Source organism: Haliotis rubra, unplaced genomic scaffold, assembly GCF_003918875.1.
Source record: "Haliotis rubra isolate DU_JTF1 unplaced genomic scaffold, ASM391887v1 Scf108, whole genome shotgun sequence".
NCBI lineage: Eukaryota > Metazoa > Mollusca > Gastropoda > Lepetellida > Haliotidae > Haliotis > Haliotis rubra.
Genome location: NW_025764981.1, coordinates 1,863,434 through 1,885,987, shown reverse-complemented (window position 1 = coordinate 1,885,987; position 22,554 = coordinate 1,863,434). Strand labels below are relative to the sequence as shown.

At 42.6% G+C, this 22,554-nt stretch overlaps 2 protein-coding genes across 2 annotated transcripts; both read left to right on the top strand.

The window, feature by feature from the left end:
* Positions 1-3,324: 3,324 nt before the first annotated feature.
* On the top strand, positions 3,325-4,409 carry LOC124281783 (glutamic acid-rich protein-like). Its single transcript, XM_046717763.1, has 2 exons — positions 3,325-3,352; positions 4,018-4,409. The coding sequence occupies exons 1-2, from the start codon at positions 3,325-3,327 to the stop codon at positions 4,407-4,409; spliced, it is 420 nt and encodes a 139-aa protein (XP_046573719.1).
* Positions 4,410-7,057: 2,648 nt separating this feature from the next.
* Positions 7,058-17,123, top strand: LOC124281776 (inhibin beta A chain-like). The gene is made up of 2 exons (XM_046717750.1): positions 7,058-7,371; positions 15,090-17,123. The coding sequence occupies exons 1-2, from the start codon at positions 7,062-7,064 to the stop codon at positions 15,920-15,922; spliced, it is 1,143 nt and encodes a 380-aa protein (XP_046573706.1). The 5' UTR covers positions 7,058-7,061; the 3' UTR covers positions 15,923-17,123.
* Positions 17,124-22,554: the final 5,431 nt, after the last annotated feature.

Below are 22,554 nucleotides of genomic sequence, written 5' to 3'. Positions count from 1 at the left end.
CGTCGGTGGTTCTTTACAGATGAAAGTCGGTTCATTCTGTTCAGAAACGATGGCAGCTTTTCGACTTTGAGGAAAGCGACTGGCGCCAAACTGCGTTCAAGACGTTCATCCGTTAGATGGAGAAGGCGTCATGGTATGGGAAGCCATTTGTGGCCAGAGAACAAGACTTGTTATCATCCGAGGAAATCTGAATGCCCAGCGATAGGGATGAAGTGTTGAGACCTTTTGTGGTCTTTAATTCGACAACAATCAAGAGGAGTCATTTTGCTGCACGACAACGCTAGGCCTCACACCGCCAGAATTGTTCGACAATACCTGCACAACGTTAACGTCAACGTATTGCCCTGGCCAGCGCGTTCTCCAGACATGAACACCATTGAACATCTCTGGGATCATTTTGATCCTCAGCCGAGACAGCATGTACAACCTCCAGCGAACCGACAGGAACATGAACAGACTCTCTTGGACTTATGGACGTCAATGAGGAGACGTGTGTTGGCGTGTATGAATGACCATGGTGGTCAACGCTATTGATGACGAGTCCTCTGACTCCTGTCTCATTATGTGACTCTTTATGGGCTTTTTGAATGAACTCTGATTTGTGTAATTTTTAATTTTGACCCCTTGACTCTTTCTTAATGATTTGCGGCAAATGTAAGACCAGCATTAGAGTGAATTTTCAGTCAAATTATCGGAAAATGATTTCTGTTTGTAAACAAATTATCATAAATCTCGTATACGTCTATAATTCTATTTTATGGTCAAGTGAAGTTTGTGTGTGAACTTTCTTTTGCCCGGTAGTGTATTTCTTATCCATTCTTGTTATTCATTAGATGAGAACATCTTATTCCTTAAACAAGAAAATCTATTTTTCCTCCAAGAACCTCTACATCATTTGTTTGCTATTCAGCCACCAAGAACATCTGCTTGCTATTCAGCCACCAAGAACATCTACTTGCTATTCATCCATCAAGAACATCTGCTTGCTATTCAGCCACCAAGAACACCTGCTTGCTATTCAGCCAACAAAACATCTATTTGCTATTCAACCAACAAAACATCTACTTGTTATTCAGTCATCAAGAACATCTACTGGCTATTCAGCCAACAAAACATCTATTTGCTATTCAACCAACAAAACATCTACTTGTTATTCAGTCATCAAGAACATCTACTGGCTATTCAGCCAACAAACACATGTACTTGTTATTCAGCCAACAAAACATCTACTTGCTATTCAACCAACAAACACATGTACTTGTTATTCAGTCATCAAGAACATCTACTGGCTATTCAGCCATCAAGAACATCTACTGGCTATTCAGCCATCAAGAACATCTATTTGCTATTCAACCAACAAAACATCTACTTGTTATTCAGTCATCAAGAACATCTACTGGCTATTCAGCCAACAAACACATGTACTTGTTATTCAGTCATCAAGAACATCTACTGGCTATTCAGCCAACAAAACATCTACTTGCTATTCAACCAACAAACACATGTACTTGTTATTCAGCCATCAAGAACATCTACTGGCTATTCAGCCAACAAAACATCTACTTGCTATTCAACCAACAAACACATGTACTTGTTATTCAGTCATCAAGAACATCTACTTGCTATTCAGCCAACAAAACACATGTACTTGCTATTCAGCCATCAAGAACATCTACTGGCTATTCAGCCAACAAAACACATGTACTTGCTATTCAGCCATCAAGAACATTTACTGGCTATTCAACCAACAAACACATGTACTTGCTATTCAGCCATCAAGAACATCTACTGGCTATTCAGCCAACAAAACACATGTACTTGCTATTCAGCCATCAAGAACATTTACTGGCTATTCAACCAACAAACACATGTACTTGCTATTCAGCCATCAAGAACATCTACTGGCTATTCAGCCAACAAAACATCTACTTGCTATGCAACCAACAAACATATGTTCTTTCTATTCAGCCATCAAGAACATCTACTTGCTTTTCAACCAACAAAACATCTACTTGCTATTCAACCAACAAACACATGTACTTGCTATTCAGCCATCAAGAACATCTACTCACTCACTCACTCACTCAGCCAACAACAATATCTATTGCTTATCCCTTCAACAGGAACATCTACATGTTATTCATCTGGCAACAATATCTACATGTTATTCATCTAGCAACAATATCTACATGTTATTCATCTGGCGGTGGGGTAGCCTAGTGGTTAAAGCGTTGGCTCGTCACGCTGAAGACCCGGGTTCGATTCCCCACATGGGCACAATGTGTTAAGCCCATTTCTGGTGTCCTCCGCCGTGATATTGCTGGAATATTGCTAAAAGCGGCGTAAAACTAAACTCAGTCAGTCAGTCAGTCTAGCAACAATATCTACATGTTATTCATCTAGCAACAATATCTACATGTTATTCATCTAGCAACAATATCTACATGTTATTCATCTGGCAACAATATCTACATGTTATTCATCTGGCAACAATATCTACATGTTATTCATCTAGCAACAATATCTACATGTTATTCATCTAGCAACAATATCTATTTGTTATTCATCTAGCAACAATATCTACATGTTAGTCATCTAGCAACAATATCTACATGTTATTCATCTAGCAACAGGAACATCTACATGTTATTCATCTAGCAACAATATCTACATGTTATTCATCTAGCAACAATATCTACATGTTATTCATCTAGCAACAATATCTACATGTTATTCATCTAGCAACAACATCTATTTGTTATTCATCTAGCAACAATATCTACATGTTATTCATTCATCTACATGTTAACAGCAACAACATCTACATGTTATTCATCTATCTACAACAATATCTACATGTTATTCTACAATATCTACATGTTATTCATCTAGCAACAATATCTACATGTTATTCTTTCAATAAGCTTTCAATAAAAATCTTTTTATTGATTCTATAAAAACCTGTTCTTGATATTTATTCCGAAATAGAATGTATTTATGTTCTGTTCCATGCAACTATGCCCTTGCTGTTCACAAGAGCAGCAACTTGTTATCAATCCCGAAAACCCTATACTTGTTATGCGTTACACAGGAACATCTTCTTGTTATTCTCTTTAACACCTTTTTATCAAGTCTGAAGGAACACCTACGTGTTAGTTATTCCACTAGACTTGTACAAGTGTCTAACTGATAGTTTAAATGATAATTTCTGGAAAAAATAAATTATAGCTTGGCGTCCTTAGACTGTCCGCTTATCTGGGATTGAATTACTATACATCCATGGCTTAGCATTCAGTACAGCCTAGGGGAAGGCTATTATTCCACATGAACATCGGTGTGTTACTTGGTAAGGGTGAGATATATGGATAAACATCTTCTCTATTACATTAGGTGAGTCTTTTCCGTGTAGGTTCGAACATGGTCATCAGTAGATATAGAACCGACACCGAAACGGCGCGGCTAATAATGACGTTGTTCATCCATATATATTCGTCTTAACAACGTTGTTAGAACCTCGTTCATGTTATGATAAAGAAGTTGTCCATCCACATATCCAATCCTTAGTTAGTACTCCAACTTCTAAAGGCGAATCAAAGAAGTTATTGTCAATTCACCGTCTAAAAACATATCCTTTTTATTAATTCCACAAGAACATCTCTTTATTATTCTTTCAACAAGAACATATATTTGTTATTTTTGAACAATAACATATTAGTTGTTCTTTCCGCAAGAACACATTCTTCTTATCAGTTTCCTAAGAATATCTGCTTGTTATTTTGATGTGAATGGGGAGGTTGCTGTCAGATATTTGGTGGGCATTTAGAAGTTGGTAGGGTAATACAACACACTTGATATGGATGTGCAACTTCTTTATTATTTACACACGGCGTTTCTGGGCTAATATTTGCTGTCGATGGTGACGTCGTTTGTGTAAAAGGGATCGTCGTCCTGTTAGGTGACGTTGTGGTCGAAAAGACGACATCGTTAGTAGGAAAATGATTTCCCTTGTGTGAGAAGTCAACTCCAATGAAAGGGCGACGCTTGTGGACGATATTAGGGGAGACGAGGACGACGTTAGGGTAGACGAGGATGACGTTAGGGGAGACGAGGACGACGTTAGGGGAGACGAGGACGACGTTAGGGGAGACGAGGGTGACGACGTTAGGGTAGACGAGGACGACGTTAGGGGAGACGAGGACGACGTTAGGGGAGACGAGGACGACGTTAGGGGAGACGAGGGCGACGTTAGGGTAGACGAGGACGACGTTAGGGGAGACGAGGACGACGCTAGGGGAGACGAGGACGACGTTAGGGGAGACGAGGACGACGTTAGGGGAGACGAGGACGACGTTAGGGTAGACGAGGACGACATTAGGGGAGACGAGGATGATGTTAGGGGAGACGAGTGACGACGTTAGGGGAGACGAGGACGGCGTTAGGGTAGACGAGACGACGTTAGGGGAGACGAGTGACGACGTTAGGGGAGACGAGGACGACGTTTAGGGTTGACGAGGACGACGTTAGGGTAGACGAGGACGACATTAGGGGACACGAGGATGATGTTAGGGGAGACGAGGACGACGTTAGGGGAGACGAGGACGACGTTAGGGTAGACGAGGACGACGTTAGGGGAGACGAGTGACGACGTTAGGGGAGACGAGGACGACGCTAGGGGAGACGAGGACGACGTTAGGGGAGACGAGGACGACGTTAGGGGAGACGTGGACGACGTTAGGGGAGACGAGGGTGACGTTAGGGGAGACGAGGACGACGTTAGGGGAGACGAGGGTGACGACATTAGGGTTGACGAGGACGACGTTAGGGGAGACGAGGGTGACGTTAGGGTAGACGAGGACGACGTTAGGGTAGAAGAGGACGATGTTAGGGGAGGCGAGAGACGTTTGTGTGAGAAGGGGTTCGTCGTCAAACTGGGGAAGCTTGGTACGCTGCCTTGTTTAATCTTGACTCGAACAGACATTGTTAACACAAGAAGATAGATAAAGTCCAAGTAACACGAATACTTATGTTACACTCAACGTTTATCAGTTCTTCATTACAGTGATGACGTGGGCACCCAACATGTGGGAAACTACCCCTGTTGTCTTGTATGTCGAGTCAGAGCGTGCACCAGTGGGCAGCTCCTTTGATATGTTTTGGAACTTACAAATCTTTGTGCCCGATCAAAATTACTATTACGACAATGAAGTAACCGTTCAGAAATACTCAAGTCATTTTTCCTTCTGTGGAGCGCTAAGCTTACATTCATCCTCTGTTTCTGATAAGTGGCATTTTCAGACCAGACGTCCACTCCGTACCAATTAATGGCCAGCCTAACCAAGCTTCCTACCTTGAGTTGGCGTGAATTGTGCAGACAATACGAAAACCAACAGACACGGGTCTATCTCCCCCAAACCAATCATCTGTCTACATCTAACGGCATCACTACGCCACTGTTTCGCGCCCTTTTGGCCTCTTGACAAAACAAGCAGACGATGTCTGACGGCCATTTTGAATCTGGCTACCTTCCAATATTGCCGAGTCGTTTTATCTACCGTGTCCGATATTAAAACTTTTCCTTCTGTGAAACAATGCAATATTATTTCAACTGAGACAAGTAGCTTTTCTCAGAATCGTTACACACAGAGACAACAACTGACAGGATTGAACACAGAGCAGCCACTATAAGCTGCAATGGCGACAAGTACCAAGACTCGTCAGGAGCGACGTTTCTAAAATTCAAGGTAAGCGAAAAATTATTTTCCTTTTAGGATTAAGATTTATGATAAGTATTATTTATTTATTTCACATTTAAGAATATTCTAATGCTTGTGATATATTTCTTAGTCAGATTTTGTCTGAAATAATTAGTTCAATTAATTCAATAGATTTGAATTTTGTTTGTTGTTTTCTTGACACTATCTAGAAAAGTTTCGAAATTATGACACTTGAATTTGATATATGCTCTTCTTCACATAAAAATATTTGTCATGAAATGTCTTACAATAGTTTTTATTGATCAATTTCGTAATGAATAGTAGATTGAATAAATGGAATAATATCTGCTGACGACACGATTATATTTTTGTTCGAAAATTAAATTTGATATCGTACAAATGATATGTTATAATATATGCTGTATTAATATAGTGTCACTGCATAGCGATACAGTTTCCTACAGTTTTGAAACGATTCTTCCAATAAGGCGCGCTTCCATTGATGCACGTCTCCGGTACGTTAAAGCATTTTCAAGAACAGGGCGCTGCTGTTACGTCAGCGTCAAAAATATTGTCAGTTTATAAACAATCAGCACACTACAGGCAACAAAAAACTTAAACTCTTTTCTTTGAAGGGTGACAAGCTGTTTAAAAACGTTTTCTACAAAGAAACATTCGCCTCCAAGGCGCTAACTGACTTTCTGTGAGTAATCAACCCACAAGTTTCCAATTGAAATTTTGCATCGAAAATCGGATTTTCTCTCTGAATATACTCATTATTCATGAAAACAGGAATCAAGGAACTGAAATCGAATTATTTCAACCCCGACTATGAGTCACTGATCTTGTGATCGCTCACGGCAGAAACTTCAGTGCTAGCGAGCAAGGCCACCGTGTTGAAACCGTCGTCAACAGTCGCCTGCCGCACAGATAGTATTAACCAGACGCCTAGTAACACTATTACGAGCGAGGGATCAACGATGAGGTCATATATAATTGATGATCACAGGCACTCACAACTAGAAAGCGAATAAATGATAACGGCCCTCAATAGTGAATTACAGGGCAGCGTGCTTGATTCTTTCGAAAATGCAAATGTTTTAAAATCTGTTCCAATTGGCATCCAAGATGGGTGATATATTCAGGTGCTTGTGATGACGACGAGAGGTCGACGGGTCGCTCTGTAAACTGGATTCAAGCCTTACCTTTAAAGGACAAACCGCAGCAGCTTTCACAGAGACGAAAGATGCCGAAAGGATTTATTTAAAATGAAAAGTTTCCCATCTTTATAGCTACCAGGGACATATAGTATCACTGTGACTTCATTTTTCAGACTAACCTGACGAGATGGACAGGTCGCCTAAAGGCCACCTGCTAGCTGCGATGGTGTTGTTACTAGTTGCCAGGCCAGTAGTTTTAGAAGAAGCCCTGGAAATCAGTTACCAAAGTTTAAAACGACTTCATCAACTTCAACAGGTCAAGGCCAGAATATTAGATGGCCTTCACCTTGACGGTGTGCCAACACTACCTAAAGGCATAACTCGTCCCACGGTGCAGAAGGCTCTGTCACAACTCCACAAAGCGGTTATGCCCGGACAGAACCCAAACTTTGAATATCCGGAACATTTAGCTGTCATCTTGTTTTCGGAACCAGCTAGTAAGTATGATGATTGTTATTATATTATTCATTTGTGAATATGGCATTTTACGCCGCTTTTAAGAGTATTCTGTCGTAGAGTGTCCGTTTTATGTGGGAGAAAAGACCGAAGTGATGCTTACCATTTTGGTGAAACCCACAAGCATGGGTTTGGTGCTGACAAACCTTGAAACACATTTAGAGAGAAACCTTGATTCGAACCCAAGATCATAGGATCCAGGTGTTTCCAAGGGACACAACTACGTACAGCTAATTGTTGCGCCTTAGACGACCCAAGTGTGTCCCTTGTTGCTCTGTATGAAAAGACCCGTGAAGACCCGTATTGTTTCAGTAGACCAACCCTTGAAGACCCGGGTTCGATTCCCCACATGCATACAATGTGTGAATCCCGTTTCTGGTGTCAACGCCGTGATATTGCTGGAATATTTGCTAAAGGCGGCGTAAAACCATACTCACTCACAACAACGAGCGAAGATCCGGGTTAGAATTGGTTTTCAGCAACCCATGCTTGTCGTAAGAGACGACCAACAGGATCGGGTGGTCAGGCTCGCTGACTTGGTTGATAAGTCATCGTATCCCATCGATGCTCATGCTGTTGATCACTGGACTGTCTGGTCCAGACTCGATTATTTACAGACCGCTGCCATATAGCTGGAATATTGCTGAGTGCGGCGTTAAACAACAACCAACCAAAACTGTATAAAAAGGTAAAGTGTAATGACAACTTGACAAGTCCTTTTTGTCTGTGAACATGTGACTGGGGTTGGGGTGACTCAAAGCACTGAGACTCTCAGACGTTTGCCACTTCACGGGTATGGTGATGACAAACTTATAAACACGTTTGGGAAAAACGGGGATTCGAACCCACGTGAATAGGATACAAGTGGCGCAACTCGAATTGCGGCGCTTTACATTACCACCTATTCTCCTAAATATTATGGTCCGCCCGGAGAGCGGAAGGTCGCGGGTTCGATCCCCGACCGCGTCATTACAAAAGACGTTAAAATATGGTACTTGTTGGTCCCTGCCTGGCGCTCGGCTTTAATGGGTACAGCAAGGACTGGTCGGCTCGGAGTCAGTATAATGTGTCTGAGTGGGGTATTCATGCTTCACTGCGGCATAGTATCTCAGTGGGCTAGCACTATAAAACCAGCTTAAGTCTGGGCTAGTACAAGCTAGTGGTGGTCCGATTAATTGAAATAATCGAAGCTTGGTCGTAGTGACTAAACGACCAAGCAATCGATCATAATTTCTCATAATCGAACACAACCAATTTTGGAACACTTGTTTTCATTAACAATATTTTTCACATGGTTGGTTTTGTCTGTTACATTTTGTAAGCACTACAAGCTCGTTTCAAGTCATGATTGAATTTATCTTAAAGGCTCCAAGGAATTTATGTTTCTAACATACTAGTCATCCTTTAAAGATGTGAAATTTTGCCAAAAAGCCCCAAAAGAACTACATGTTTTTTCCCTTATTTTTATGTGCATTAACAAATTTCATAAATGACGCTAACCAATTATTTTCGATGATTGATCGGTTGTAATGAACCAGTCATCAATTATGAGATTTTAACCACTTCCCAACACTCGTACAAGCAGCCGCACATACACATGCACACGCATGCACGTCGTCATATGAGCGAAATATTCTCCAGCGCGACGTTAAACCCAATTTCACCTCAGCTCACCTCACCCACCTCACCTGTTCAAAGCGGCGCTAAATTAAACCTACTCACTCACGAAATGACACCGTCTGCATAACCTGTGCGTCCCCTTGCATTACACTCAGAAACACTCGGACATAGTCGGCTGTTTCCGCTGCATGTGCATACTATGTAGAGCCAGTTTATCTCACAGAATAACCATCTTCTATTGTTTTATGATATTTGTTTCATATTTTCGTGTAACCACCTCTCATGATAGTTTAATTCAACTAGACAGAATGAAGTATGTTAACATAACATAAGTCTTCCAAAGACATGTACGTTACGGAAGCCAAGTCAACTCTTGGTGCAAATGTATTGCCCCTGGTGTCTGTGTACAACATCTGTCTGTATTGTCCCTGGTGTCTGTGTACGATATCTGTCTGGATTGTCCCTGGTGTCTGTGTACGATGTCTGTCTGGATTGTCCCTGGTGTCTGTGTACGATGTCTGTCTGGATTGTCCCTGGTGTCTGTGTACGATATCTGTCTGGATTGTCCCTGGTGTCTGTGTACAACATCTGTCTGTATTGTCCCTGGTGTCTGTGTACAACATCTGTATGGATTGTCCCTGGTGTCTGTGTACGATATCTGTCTGGATTGTCCCTGGTGTCTGTGTACGATGTCTGTCTGGATTGTCCCTGGTGTCTGTGTACGATATCTGTCTGGATTGTCCCTGGTGTCTGTGTACGATGTCTGCCTGTATTGTCCCTGGTGTCTGTGTACAATATCTGTCTGTATTGTCCCTGGTGTCTGTACAACATCTGTCTGTATTGTCCCTGGTGTTTGTGTACAACATCTGTCTGGATTGTCCCTGGTGTCTGTACATTATCTGTCTTAATTGTCCCTGGTGTCTGTGTACAACATCTGTCTGTATTGTCCCTGGTGTCTGTGTACAACATCTGTATGGATTGTCCCTGGTGTCTGTACAATATATGTCTGTATTGTCCCTGGTGTCTGTACAACATCTGTCTGTATTGTTCCTGGTGTCTGTGTACGATGTCTGTCTGTATTGCCCCTGGTGTCTGTGTGCGATATCTGTCTGGATTGTCCCTGGTGTCTGTGTACGATGTCTGCCTGGATTGTCCCTGGTGTCTGTGTACAATATCTGTCTGGATTGTCCCTGGTGTCTGTACAACATCTGTCTGTATTGTCCCTGGTGTTTGTGTACAACATCTGTCTGGATTGTCCCTGGTGTCTGTACATTATCTGTCTTAATTGTCCCTGGTGTCTGTGTACAACATCTGTCTGGATTGTCCCTGGTGTCTGTGTACAACATCTGTATGGATTGTCCCTGGTGTCTGTACAATATCTGTCTGTATTGTCCCTGGTGTCTGTACAACATCTGTCTGTATTGTTCCTGGTGTCTGTGTACGATGTCTGTCTGTATTGTCCCTGGTGTCTGTATACAACATCTGTCTGGCTTGTCCCTAGTGTCTGTACAACATCTGTCTGTATTGTTCCTGGTGTATGTGTACGATGTCTGTCTGTATTGTCCCTGGTGTCTGTGTACAACATATGTCTGTATTGTTCCTGGTGTCTGTGTACAACATCTGTCTGTATTGTTCCTGGTGTCTGTGTACAACATCTGTCTGTATTGTCCCTGGTGTCTGTGTACAACATCTGTCTGTATTGTTTCTGGTGTCTGTGTACGATATCTGTCTGCATTATCCCTCGTGTCTGTACAACATCTGTCTGGATTGTCCCTGGTGTCTGTGTACAACATCTGTCTGGATTGTCCCTGGTGTCTGTACAACATCTGTCTGGATTGTCCCTGATGTCTGGTACAACATCTGTCTGTATTGTCCCTGGTGTCTGTGTACGATGTCTGTCTTTATTGTTCCTGGTGTCTGTGTACGATATCCGTCTGTATTGTCCCTGGTGTCTGTATACAACATCTGTCTGGATTGTCACTGGTGTCTGTGTACAACATCTGTCTGTATTGTTCCTGGTGTCTGTATACAATATCTGTCTGTATTGTCCCTGGTGTCTGTACAACATCTGTCTGGATTGTCCCTGATGTCTGGTACAACATCTGTCTGTATTGTCCCTGGTGTCTGTGTACAACATCTGTCTGTATTGTTCCTGGTGTCTGTATACAATATCTGTCTGTATTGTCCCTGGTGTCTGTACAACATCTGTCTGGATTGTCCCTGGTGTCTGTACAAGATCTGTCTGTATTGTCCCTGGTGTCTGTGTACAATATCTGTCTGTATTGTCCCTGGTGTCTGTGTACAACATCTGTCTGTATTGTCCCTGGTGTTTGTGTACAACATCTGTCTGGATTGTCCCTGGTGTCTGTGTACAATATCTGTCTGTATTGTCCCTGGTGTCTGTGTACAACATCTGTCTGTATTGTCCCTGGTGTCTGTGTACAACATCTGTCTGGATTGTCCCTGGTGTCTGTGTACAATATCTGTCTGTATTGTTCCTGGTGTCTGTGTACAACATCTGTCTGTATTGTTCCTGGTGTCTGTGTACAACATCTGTCTGTATTGTCCCTGGTGTCTGTACAACATCTGTCTGTATTGTCCCTGGTGTCTGTACAACATCTCTCTGTATTGTCCCTGGTGTCTGTACAACATCTGTCTCGATTGTCCCTGGTGTCTGTACAACATCTGTCTGAATTGTTCCTGGTGTCTGTGTACGATATCTGTCTGGATTGTGTTTTGTGTTTGTGTACGAGTTTTTGCGATGTATCCAGTGAACAGTCATGATGCTGAGTGGACACACGAAGGAGACTTGCACATGGTTTATACTTCGACGTCATTGTTTGAAATATATTTGACTTAAAGCCTATAAACACTGAGCAAAACAACTTGCATGATTCACTGCTGCCGATGGGTACAACCTGTTGAGAAAAGCCTTTGAAACTGAATACATTGGCATTTTCTGATTCAGATATATATTTCAAAGATGGTCGAGGTCAATATTCATTTATTCATTCATTCATTCATTCATTCATTCATTCATTCACATTTGTTCTTACACTTAAATTACCCAGCCACGGACATCATTTTACAAAATGTTGCAACAATGAGTTAAATAGGCATTAGCAAATTTACCAACAGTTCTTTCGATCTCATAAAAAATACGAAATCAGTGTGCTTTCCTTAGGATTTTATCTGATGCCTCTGACAGGTTGTACGCTTCAGTTTTAAGACCTACTGAGAGGTTTTACGTTTCAGTTTTAAGACCTACTGCGAGGTTGTACATTTCAGCTGTACGACCTACTGAGAGGTTTACGTTTCAGCTGTACGACCTACTGAGAGGTTGTACATTTCAGCTGTACGACCTACTGAGAGGTTTTACGTTTCAGTTGTAAGACCTACTGAGAGGTTTTACGTTTCAGTGTTAAGACCTACTAAAAGGTTTTACGTTTCAGTTGTAAGACCAACTGAGAGGTTTTACGTTTCAGTTTTAAGACCTACCGAGAGGTTTTACGTTTCAGGTGTAAGACCTACTGAGAGGTTTTTCGTTTCAGTTGTAAGATCTACTGAGAGGTTTTACGTTTCAATTTTAAGACCTACTGAGAGGTTGTACGTTTCAGTTGTAAGACCTACTGCGAGGTTGTACGTTTCAGTTATAAGACCTACTGCGAGGTTGTACGTTTCAGTTATAAGACCTACTGAGATGTTTTACTTTTTTCCATTAGAAATAGGGACATTGTCACAGTTACAACAAAAATGGTATTTATATAATAATGATAATTGTAAATTTTAGTACCCAAAAGGGGTATAGTATCCTGATGTTTCCTCATTCTTTATCTTCTTTTTTAAAAATTAGATCAAGTTAGTTAAAATTCTCCGCCTCGGTTTAGGTCCAAAGATTTGAGACTTTATATTTTCCTAACTAAACATTTATCAACGAAAATCTCAAGGTGGTGTTTTAGCTGTAACATAAACTTCCAGACTCTATTCTTCCCCGAAAACTCCGAGCGTCAGATATCTACGTATGTTTACAGATGCTATACGTCACCAAGAAACTAAATTTGACCGTTTACAATTCGGGTCATTCAGTAAATTAGTGACTGAAGGAACTCGACAGTGCTATGATAAGGTCACCTGTTTATGTCAAGTCATCACTCAGAATATTCCCTTAATACTCTTACCGCCTAGTATACCGAATTCCTCGGCGGGGGAGTATCTTGTCTTGACAAAGTCCAATCTCGTGGTTATGTTTATGATTCTTCCAGATTTATTAAGGCTTCATGATAATAATCTATATATTTTGCATTCCTTGTGATAACCGCGACACAGTTTCAAGTTCCAGTTTCAGGATACGGATGCATATATACGATTATTTTTTGGTAAGACTGGAACTTAATGGACTTCTCGCAATGCACTATAGTCTGTTTGCAGTGAAAACGTACCGATGAATTTAACTCTAAATAAAAAAGTAAATCGATTAAAGCGAAATTAAGATTGCGAATCCATATAATTTTACCTTGCCAACTGAACATTCAAATCTCAGAATTTTATTCAACTTAGGAAAAAGGTTGTTTAACAAACGATCATCGTTTCAAATCGTTATTATTGGTTTGTATTACAATGGGGTAGGCACATTAGATGAAACACCGAGAACAAGTAGGGCTGGTCTAAGTTAACGCTCATCACGTACCGCACGTGCCTTTGTTTCACTGTTCCATCTACTGCGCTTACCCCCTTGTAATACAAACCAATAATAGCGATTTGAATCTATGATCGTTTGTTAAACAACTTTATCCTAAGTTGAATAAAATTTGGAGATTTAAATGTTCATTTGGCAAGGTAAAATCATGAGGATTCGCAATCTTAATTTCACTTAATTTGATTTAGTTTTTTGTTTAAAGTGAAATTCATCGGTACGTTTTCACTGCAAACAGACTTTAGTAATAGTAATAGTCCGTTTATATGGCGCTCATATCTAGGCACATTGCCTGCTCACGGCGCTACGTACATTACTATCCCCGGTCATAGGACACTATCGTACTTTCCGATACTTTTTCAACCACCTGGGGATCATACAACCATGCTGCCTGTTAGGCGCAATGAACTAAACACTCACATTGCCAGCACATCCTCACGGGTACCCATTTTGCAGCTGGGTGAACAGAGACTATGTGGATCTAAGTATCTTGTCCAAGGATACCACGCAAATGTGCCCACCTCGGGACCCGAACCTAGATGCCTCCACCGGGGATCGAACCTTCAGCGTGATAGGCAGACGCCTTACCACTGCACTATTGCGCCAGTGAAGTTCCAGAACGCTGGCGGTGGAGGGTAGGTGGATGGGTGACGTGTTCAAAGGTTTGCCTCCTGATTGTTTCGCTGTTGCCCTGACCCACACTGAAAGCACATTTTACATGTGGTGTTTCCTTGGTCCAGTAACTTTGTTCACCCAGCTGTAAATGGGTACCCGGTAGGACGGGATTTCAGTCTGTTCACCTTCTATCGCCTTAAAGGCAGGTTTGGTTGCATACTCTTAAGGGAAATGACAATGAAAGTCTATTACGCGCTGACTTATTGACCGTGTTAGGAATTTTACTTTGAGCATACACAAGTATGGACCCACACTGAAAGGACGTGTTTCATGTGGTGTTTCCTTGGGCAAGTGGCTTTGTTCACCCAGCAATAAATGGGTACCCGGTAGGATGAGATTTCAATGTCTCTCTTGACCTGTCATGTCGGCAGGGAACGGAAATGACAATGAGAGTCTATTGACGGGGTTAGAAAATATATTTTGAGTGAGTGAGTGAGTTTTTAGCAATATTCCAGCAGCATCACGGCAAATACCTTGAGAATAGACGAGTATGGAGTTAAGCACATTGTTGTTGTAGTGTACTCATCATTATCATCATTGTTGATGTAGTAGTAAGTGCTAGTCACTAATATGAACCGTTAAATATGTTCCGATTTATGACAATAGATTATTTGCTGTGAACATTGGGTCAGGCCACTTGTGGACATAGATCAGCGGACAATTATATTCAGTTCTTGTTCACGAAGGTTGAATATCTTGATCTCGTTTCAGAATCGCTGGAAGACAAGAACACACTCCAGTTCCAGTTAAACGGCAACGGGAACGGCTCTCCCATCGAGGTGAAAAGTGCAAGCCTATTTATTCGAATAAAAACGAAGAAGTCCGATGGCAGCGAGAAGCCTCCGAAGTCTAACAAATCCAGGAAGAAAAACAATTCACAGAGGAAAATAAAACTGCTGATTCGACACTTTGACCGGAAGCGGAAGCGCTTCCGCAGGGTCACCCTTCTCAAGGCCAGCATTAGGAAAACAAAATGGCTGAAACTACACATACCGCAGTCATCCGTGGAGCGAGACTTGAATTCCGGAAATAAGACAATTTTACTGAAGGTGACATGTAAAAGGTGTAAACAGAGTTTGAGTCTTGATCTTCTCTACAAGAAAAACGCCAAGAAAAACAAAATCGGGAAACGGCGGAAATCCAAAAAGCGACGTCTAAGCCACACGCGACCTTTCCTCGTGGTGTACACGAAACCCCAGGTTTCCACGCGACCTCGACGTAACCTTGACGACTGCTCATCCGCCAACGTTTCACACTGTTGCACCAGACAAATGTACGTCGATTTTCGAGAGATAGGATGGGATAACTGGATATTGTATCCCCCGGGCTTTACAACGTCAACATGTGACGGCAGATGCGTTACGTCCACTCCGCATGTCGTGACCTCAAATCAAGCGTCACGTGGTCGTAATTCGACCAATCAGGAAGTGGCGTGTCGACCTACTTCTTCTGAGCCACTGACCGTAGTCTACTATAAAAGGATAAACGTAATTGTCCGGAGAACCATCCCAAATTTGGTTGACGGCAACTGCGGGTGTGTTTAATTTTAATACTTCCCTAATTAAATATTTATTTTATAAACACGTGACCAAAGACGCAACTTCGAGGATTAAATCAGAGGAACTTGCTTGTCCGAAATGCGTTTTAATTACATATACTTTCAATATATGGAGGGAATCCCCGGTGAACACCATTGGGTTTGTGGCTCTGTCTTTGTGTTGTGTGTATTGATATATAAACTGGAAGAGTCGTTTTTTCTTGTCTCGAGATTCCGTGTGACTAAAGAGCTGTTGGCACACTAAATCCGAATAGTTTTGCTGGGGACAGCTGAGTATATAATCTACCTGTAGCTCAGTCACGGGTCAGTGCGCTTATGAAATGACGCCCCCTTCACTGTACGTCTCACAATCATATTTCAGACTGTGTGTTTTTAAATGTTAATTTAACAAAAACAATTAGCTAGTGATCAAATTATGTGTGACCGATGGTGAAAGTATGCAGATATTCAAGGGAGACAATCCTTAACAATCGTCATACGTTTTTCATATCTAATCTAAACGTTGAATTTACTGAATTGAATAAAATTGGGAAATTATGTTTGTGAAAATAATTAATTCTAGATTTATCCACATCGTAAAATTAGAGTTAATAGATAAAAGGGATTCTGCATGACCTGACACCAAACGACGAGAACTGCCATTTTGACCTGACGACGTTCCCGTTTAGTTTAGTAGGTGAACGTTTTGATTGATTGTTTTAGTCACTTTTCCAGTCACCTGTAATTTAAACGTTTTTGGAATTACTGACATTTCACTCATTAACGACCAAATCAATGTGTATTAACGCGATTTAAATGCTATTGTCGATCACCGATGACGTCAGTAACGGCACTGTAATTCTATCCCATAATGATCAAAATGTCCATCAGGTATTTTACGACATAACAAAAACACGATCTGTGTTAACCGTTATCTGGCGGTTGTCCTGTTGTTTTGATTCCTCTTCATGAAATACCAGCCTGTCTTGTAGATTTACCGTGTCGTTGCAAATAGTAGTTTCTTTTGACCACATATATTTTCTAAGTGATCTGTAGGTTTTTTCTACCTCAATTTAAACATTCAGTATAGCCATGTGTGATGTTTTAAATCTTATTTCCGTGTTCTGTAACGGTATTTTGTAGACTGCTGTCGTATTATGTCGCCCCTTAATACTTGACCGTGATTTGTAATAAAAGATTTAGTTTTATCTCATTCATTCATTGTGTGTCTAGTGGAGTGAGTGAGTAATATTGTATGAAGCTCTTAACACTCTTCTAGCTGATGACTGACTGACTGACTGAGTTTGGTTTTACGCCGCTTTTAGCAATATTCCAGCAATATCACGGCGGGGGACACCAGAAATGGGCTTCACTCATTGTACCCATGTGGGGATTCGAACCCGGGTCTTCGGCGTGACGAGCCAACGCTTTAACCACTAGACTACCCCGCCGCCCCTCTAGCTGATGAACTCATGGGTGAAAGAGCGGTGGGGAAGCGTTTTGGATAAAGCGTTTGCTCGTCACGTAGAAGTGCTGGGTTCGATTCCACACATGGTTACAGTACGTGAAGACTATTTGGGTATTCCCTGCCATGATATTGGTGTATATTGGTGAACTATGGGGGTAAGCATGTACACCTGCCACGCCAACCATCTGGGTGTTGTTGTACAAAATGATCTTATCGTTAAGGTGACCGTAACTTCAATACCTTAGACATAGACTTAACGTAGTCTTAGCGCTAAGGTTGTTTTGTACAAGGGCACCATGCTCCACAACGAGGTCAGTGATACGACTGGCGTAAGTCAGTGTTAAAGAAGGGGAGTTGTTATCGTCACTGCGCTATGATCGCGGGTACAGGTTGATGTGGTGTAGTTGTGTAGTTGGGCTTATTGTACCCATGTGGGGATTCGAACCCGGGTCTTCGGCGTGACGGGCCAACGCTTTAACCACTAGACTACCCCACGGCCCCCGTTTAGAGGATGAAGTAAAGGTTGGTGTGATGTAGAGGTTGGTGTAGAGATTGGAGTGGTGTAGAGGTTGGTGTGATGTAGAGGTTGGTGTGGTGTGGTGGCTGTACTGTTTGGCGTTGAGTGGTGTGATGTAGAGGTTGGTGTGGTGTGGTGGCTGTACTGTTTGGCGTTGAGTGGTGTGATGTAGAGGTTGATGTAGAGGTTGGTGTGGTGTGGTGGCTGTACTGTTTGGCGTTGAGTTGTGTGATGTAGAGGTTGGTGTGATGTAGAGGTTGGTGTGGTGTGGTGGCTGTACTGTTTGGTGAAGAGGATGAAGTAGAGGGTGGTGTGGATGAATGTAGAGGTTGGTGTGATGTAGAGGTTGGTGTGATGTAGAGGTTGGTGTGGTGTGGTGGCTGTACTGTTTGGTGTAGAGGATGAAGTAAAGGTTGGTGTGATGTAGAGGTTGGTGTGGTGTGGTGGTTGTACTGTTTTGTGTAGAGGATGAAGTAGAGGTTGGTGTGATGTAGAGGTTGATGTGGTGTAGTAGCTGGTGTAGAGGATGAAGTAGAGGTTGGTGTAGAGGTTGGTGTGATGTAGAGGTTGGTGTGGTGTGGTGGCTGTACTGTTTGGTGTTGAGTGGTGTGATAAGGTCAAATGGACGTATAGTGTTTACAACCCAAGGGACACATGAACGGGGTTCGAACCCATGAACCGACTTAGACAACCTGGCGACCAGTGCCAGCAAGCCCCATTAGACTCTCACAATGACATATAATGAAATACTGTTCAAAGTGGTGTTTACACAAACTGTTTGTAATACATTCAGCAAACACATTTAACCAATCTTTGAGAGAAAAGATGACTGCATGAGCTCTCGTATGTCAAGTGAAGCAAAACTTTAATCTAACTGTTGCAAATATGTTTCCTGAAAGTACATACAGCCATGTTTACTTGGCACCGGAGGCACCTAGTCTCAACAACAGAAGGTTTTTAGTCGTGTCTCAAATTGGTAAATTGCACCCGTTAAACAATCCGCCATTACCGAACCAGGCCTGAAATGATGGTGGGGGGTGATGTGTCCGCACTTAAAGGAAAGACAAGGCAACTAACGGTATCTTCGTTTGATGTGGAAAAGTGAGTCTGACTGAAGACACCCACAGAATCGGAACTCCAGACTTTGGATTTTTGCCGAGACGTGCTCCTTATTCATTTGCGGAGGAACTGGATCCAGAACTGCGTGACATGCCATGCGCGTAGTAATATTTTTCTAGCTATTCGGGCCGTGAGAAGTTGTGAATGAAAAATGTTGCGCATGTGCCATGAGGTGCGATCAGACTGCAAACCGGTTGGTTCGCAGTTCAGTCCCAGATTACTGCAGACAGTGTCTAGTTTTGCTTTCCCGAACCCTCGCACAAACTCCCAGCTGTTAAACCAACCATTCTTATAAATCTTCATGTCTGAAGTTATTCTTGTGTAGAAATGGCGAAAAAGGGACGTTTGTGGAAGTAAAAACGTGCATCGCAAGACGAGTAGCCAAATGCCTGTCTACATCGTAGATCAATCGTGCATATATTTCTTAGAATTGTCTATATTCAGTGTGATTGTTATCGAATTTATTTGGTGCAATCTCATTGTCTTCTGAAACTTCCGGGTCCCTGAATAAGATACAAAACCTGACGCCCCGAAATAGTCCAAAAAGTCCAATGCTTCAATGCACTGTCTAGAACTTTGTGTCGTGTCACCTATAAAGTAGTCCCGATTACAATCACACATTGCTGAAATATCCCTCCGCATGGGCATATGTTGAGGTAGCGATTGATTTTATAATTCGGTCTCAGCATTGGTATTTTTTGCATCTGAGTTCCGAGCAAAATTATTCAACGCTTCGTGTTATTGAGTGAGTATGGTATTACGCCGCTTTTAGCAATATTCCAGCAATATCACGGCGGGGGACACCAGGAATGGGCTTCACACGTTGAACCCATGTGGAGAATCGAACCCGTGTAACGAGCGGAAGCTTTTAACATCAGGCTACCCCACGGCCCCCCGATGTTTTAGGAGAGTGGGTGAGGTGTGTGGTGGCATGGGCTTCAACGTTCAAGATTATATTATATATACAGTAACGTGCACGCTCGTGTTCGTGTACGTGCGTGTGTCTCGGTCCGGGCAATGTCGGTTTTATCGGGCTGGATAACATGTCTTGTTTACACTGATATCCTACTCGGACCCATCATACTGACCCCTTGCGACCAGTCCACCCCCTTAAGGCCCCCTTAAGGCCGCGCGCCAGGGTAGCAATAAGTACCATCTTTTCGACGTCACCTGATATGCCGGGGTCCGCGATCGAACACCGGACCTTCAACTCTTTGGGCAGACGCTCTCTCCACAACACCACAGATGTCGTCCTTGTGAGAGTGAACGGTTATGTTCAACACCGTTTGTGTTACTTGAGGTGAGGTGAGGTGAAATTGGGTTTAACGTCGTACTTGAGAATATTTCGCTCATATGACGACGTGCATGCGTGTGTATGTGTATGTGCGGCTGCTTGTACTAGCCCAGACTGAAGCTGGTTTTATAGTGCTAGCCCATGCCGCTGTGAAGCATGAATACCCCACTCAGAAACATTATACTGACTCCGATCCGACCAGTCCTTGTTGTACCCATTAATGCCGAGCGCCAGGCAGGGACCAACAAGTACCATATTTTAACGTCTTTGGTATGACGCGACCGGGGAACGAACCCCCGACCTTCCGCTCTCGGGGCCGACGCTCTAACCACTACACCACGGAGGCGGTCCTGTGTTTCTTGAAGGGGTGACAGTAAGGTAATTGTACCAATGGTTCGCGTAAACCAAAATAGTGAAACCGCATAGACAAAATGTGGAGTCGAAACCGCATAGTATGGATCATCTGAAATGTTTAACGTCTTATTTCATATTAGTTTACCCATGTAGCAAACCACTCAGCACGGTGATCCGGGGTAGAATAGGTCTTCAGTAACCCATGTGCTTGCCATAAAAAGCGACTATTAGGTGGTCAATTGTGCAGGCTCACTGGCTGATATTGCTGAGTGCGACGTAAAACTAAACTCACACACTCACTATACGTCTGATTAACATCATGACATCGATCTACGTGGGATAGGATGACATCAACCATCCCAATTCTTCAGGCTTGTCGTAGATCGGGATGCTCATGCTGTTGAGACACTAGATCACTGTTGTCTGGTCCAAATTCGATTATTTAAAGACTGCCACCATATAGCTTGAATATTGCTGAGTGCGACGTTAAACGACCAACCAACCAACCTGGTTGCTAACCGCCAGGCGGGGCGGTGGGGTAGCCTAGTGGTTAAAGCGTCCGCTCGTCACGCTGAAGACCCGGGTTTCGATTCCTCACATGGGTACAATGTGTGATGCCCATTTCTGGTGTCCCCCGCCGTGATATTGCTGGAATATTGCTAAAAGCGGCGTAAAACTAAACTCAGTCAGCTAACCGCCAGGCAGGGTAACAACTTCTTTTGACATCCTTCTGATTCGGTCAGGCAGAGTTAATGTAGTGTTGGACTGCTGGCCGATGGAGAGGATGTAGACATCGTCGCGGGAAGGTGGCTTCCTGCATCTGGCAGAGCAAAACACTTGGCTGTCAGTGAGTGAGTGAGTGAGTTGGATGTGACGCTGTTGTTAACAGTTACACCATAGCGTGTTAGCTTAATGTGGGAGGAAGCCTGATCTGATGCAGGTCTTGGACGTTTATCACATTGGTTAGTGAGTGAGTTTGGTTTTACGCCGCTTGGAGCAGTATTCCATCAATATCACGACGGGGGACACCAGAAATGGGCGTCACACAGTGTACCCATGTGGAGAATCGAACCCGGGCCTTCGGCGTGACGAGCGAACGCTTTAACCACTGGGCTACCCCACCGCCCCGCCCAGATTGGTGAACCTACGTGGACGGGTAAGGCTCAGGCAAACCTACAACATAATTGGGATTCGAACATGGATTCGAACCAGCATTCCAGTCTCTGGCAAATCCAAGGGACGTTGTGGCAAACAACATTGTCACTGTCGTTAATATACAACCGTTGTGCTTATACTATCGGGTAAGACCTGCACTATGACTCTGAAATACACTGAAGTACAAAAGAAAGTACACATCTAATATATGGGGATTATTTTCCCGGTCATCATCGACTGAATCGTATACGTTGGCAAACGTCACAGTTGGGTAAGACATCTGTGGTGTTTTGGCAAAACGTACACAATGAGACTTAAAAGAATAAATAAAAACACTACATCAATAATACGTTGGGTTTTGATTGGTTGTTTTTTGAACATTATTATCCCACAAACCAGGTGTATAGTTTCTTTTGTACGCCAGTTTATATGTATTTCACGACACCAAAACCAGTAAGATTAGAGAAAGGGCAAAAACAAGAAGATAAGCTGAACTGAAATTTTAGTTGATTTGTATCTCAAATGTGCTCCTGTATTAAAGAAATCTGGATAGATTCTACCACTCAGTCTTTAACTAAGTTATTAAAGTGAAAATACAAGTATATATAAAATATCTAAGCGGGATAAATATAAATACTCGAAGACCACCAACCACAGATTCCTGGCGTACCCAAGGGACGCAACTCAACGCAGAGTGAATTTGCTCCTCATCTTTGTAGCTCATTTACCACA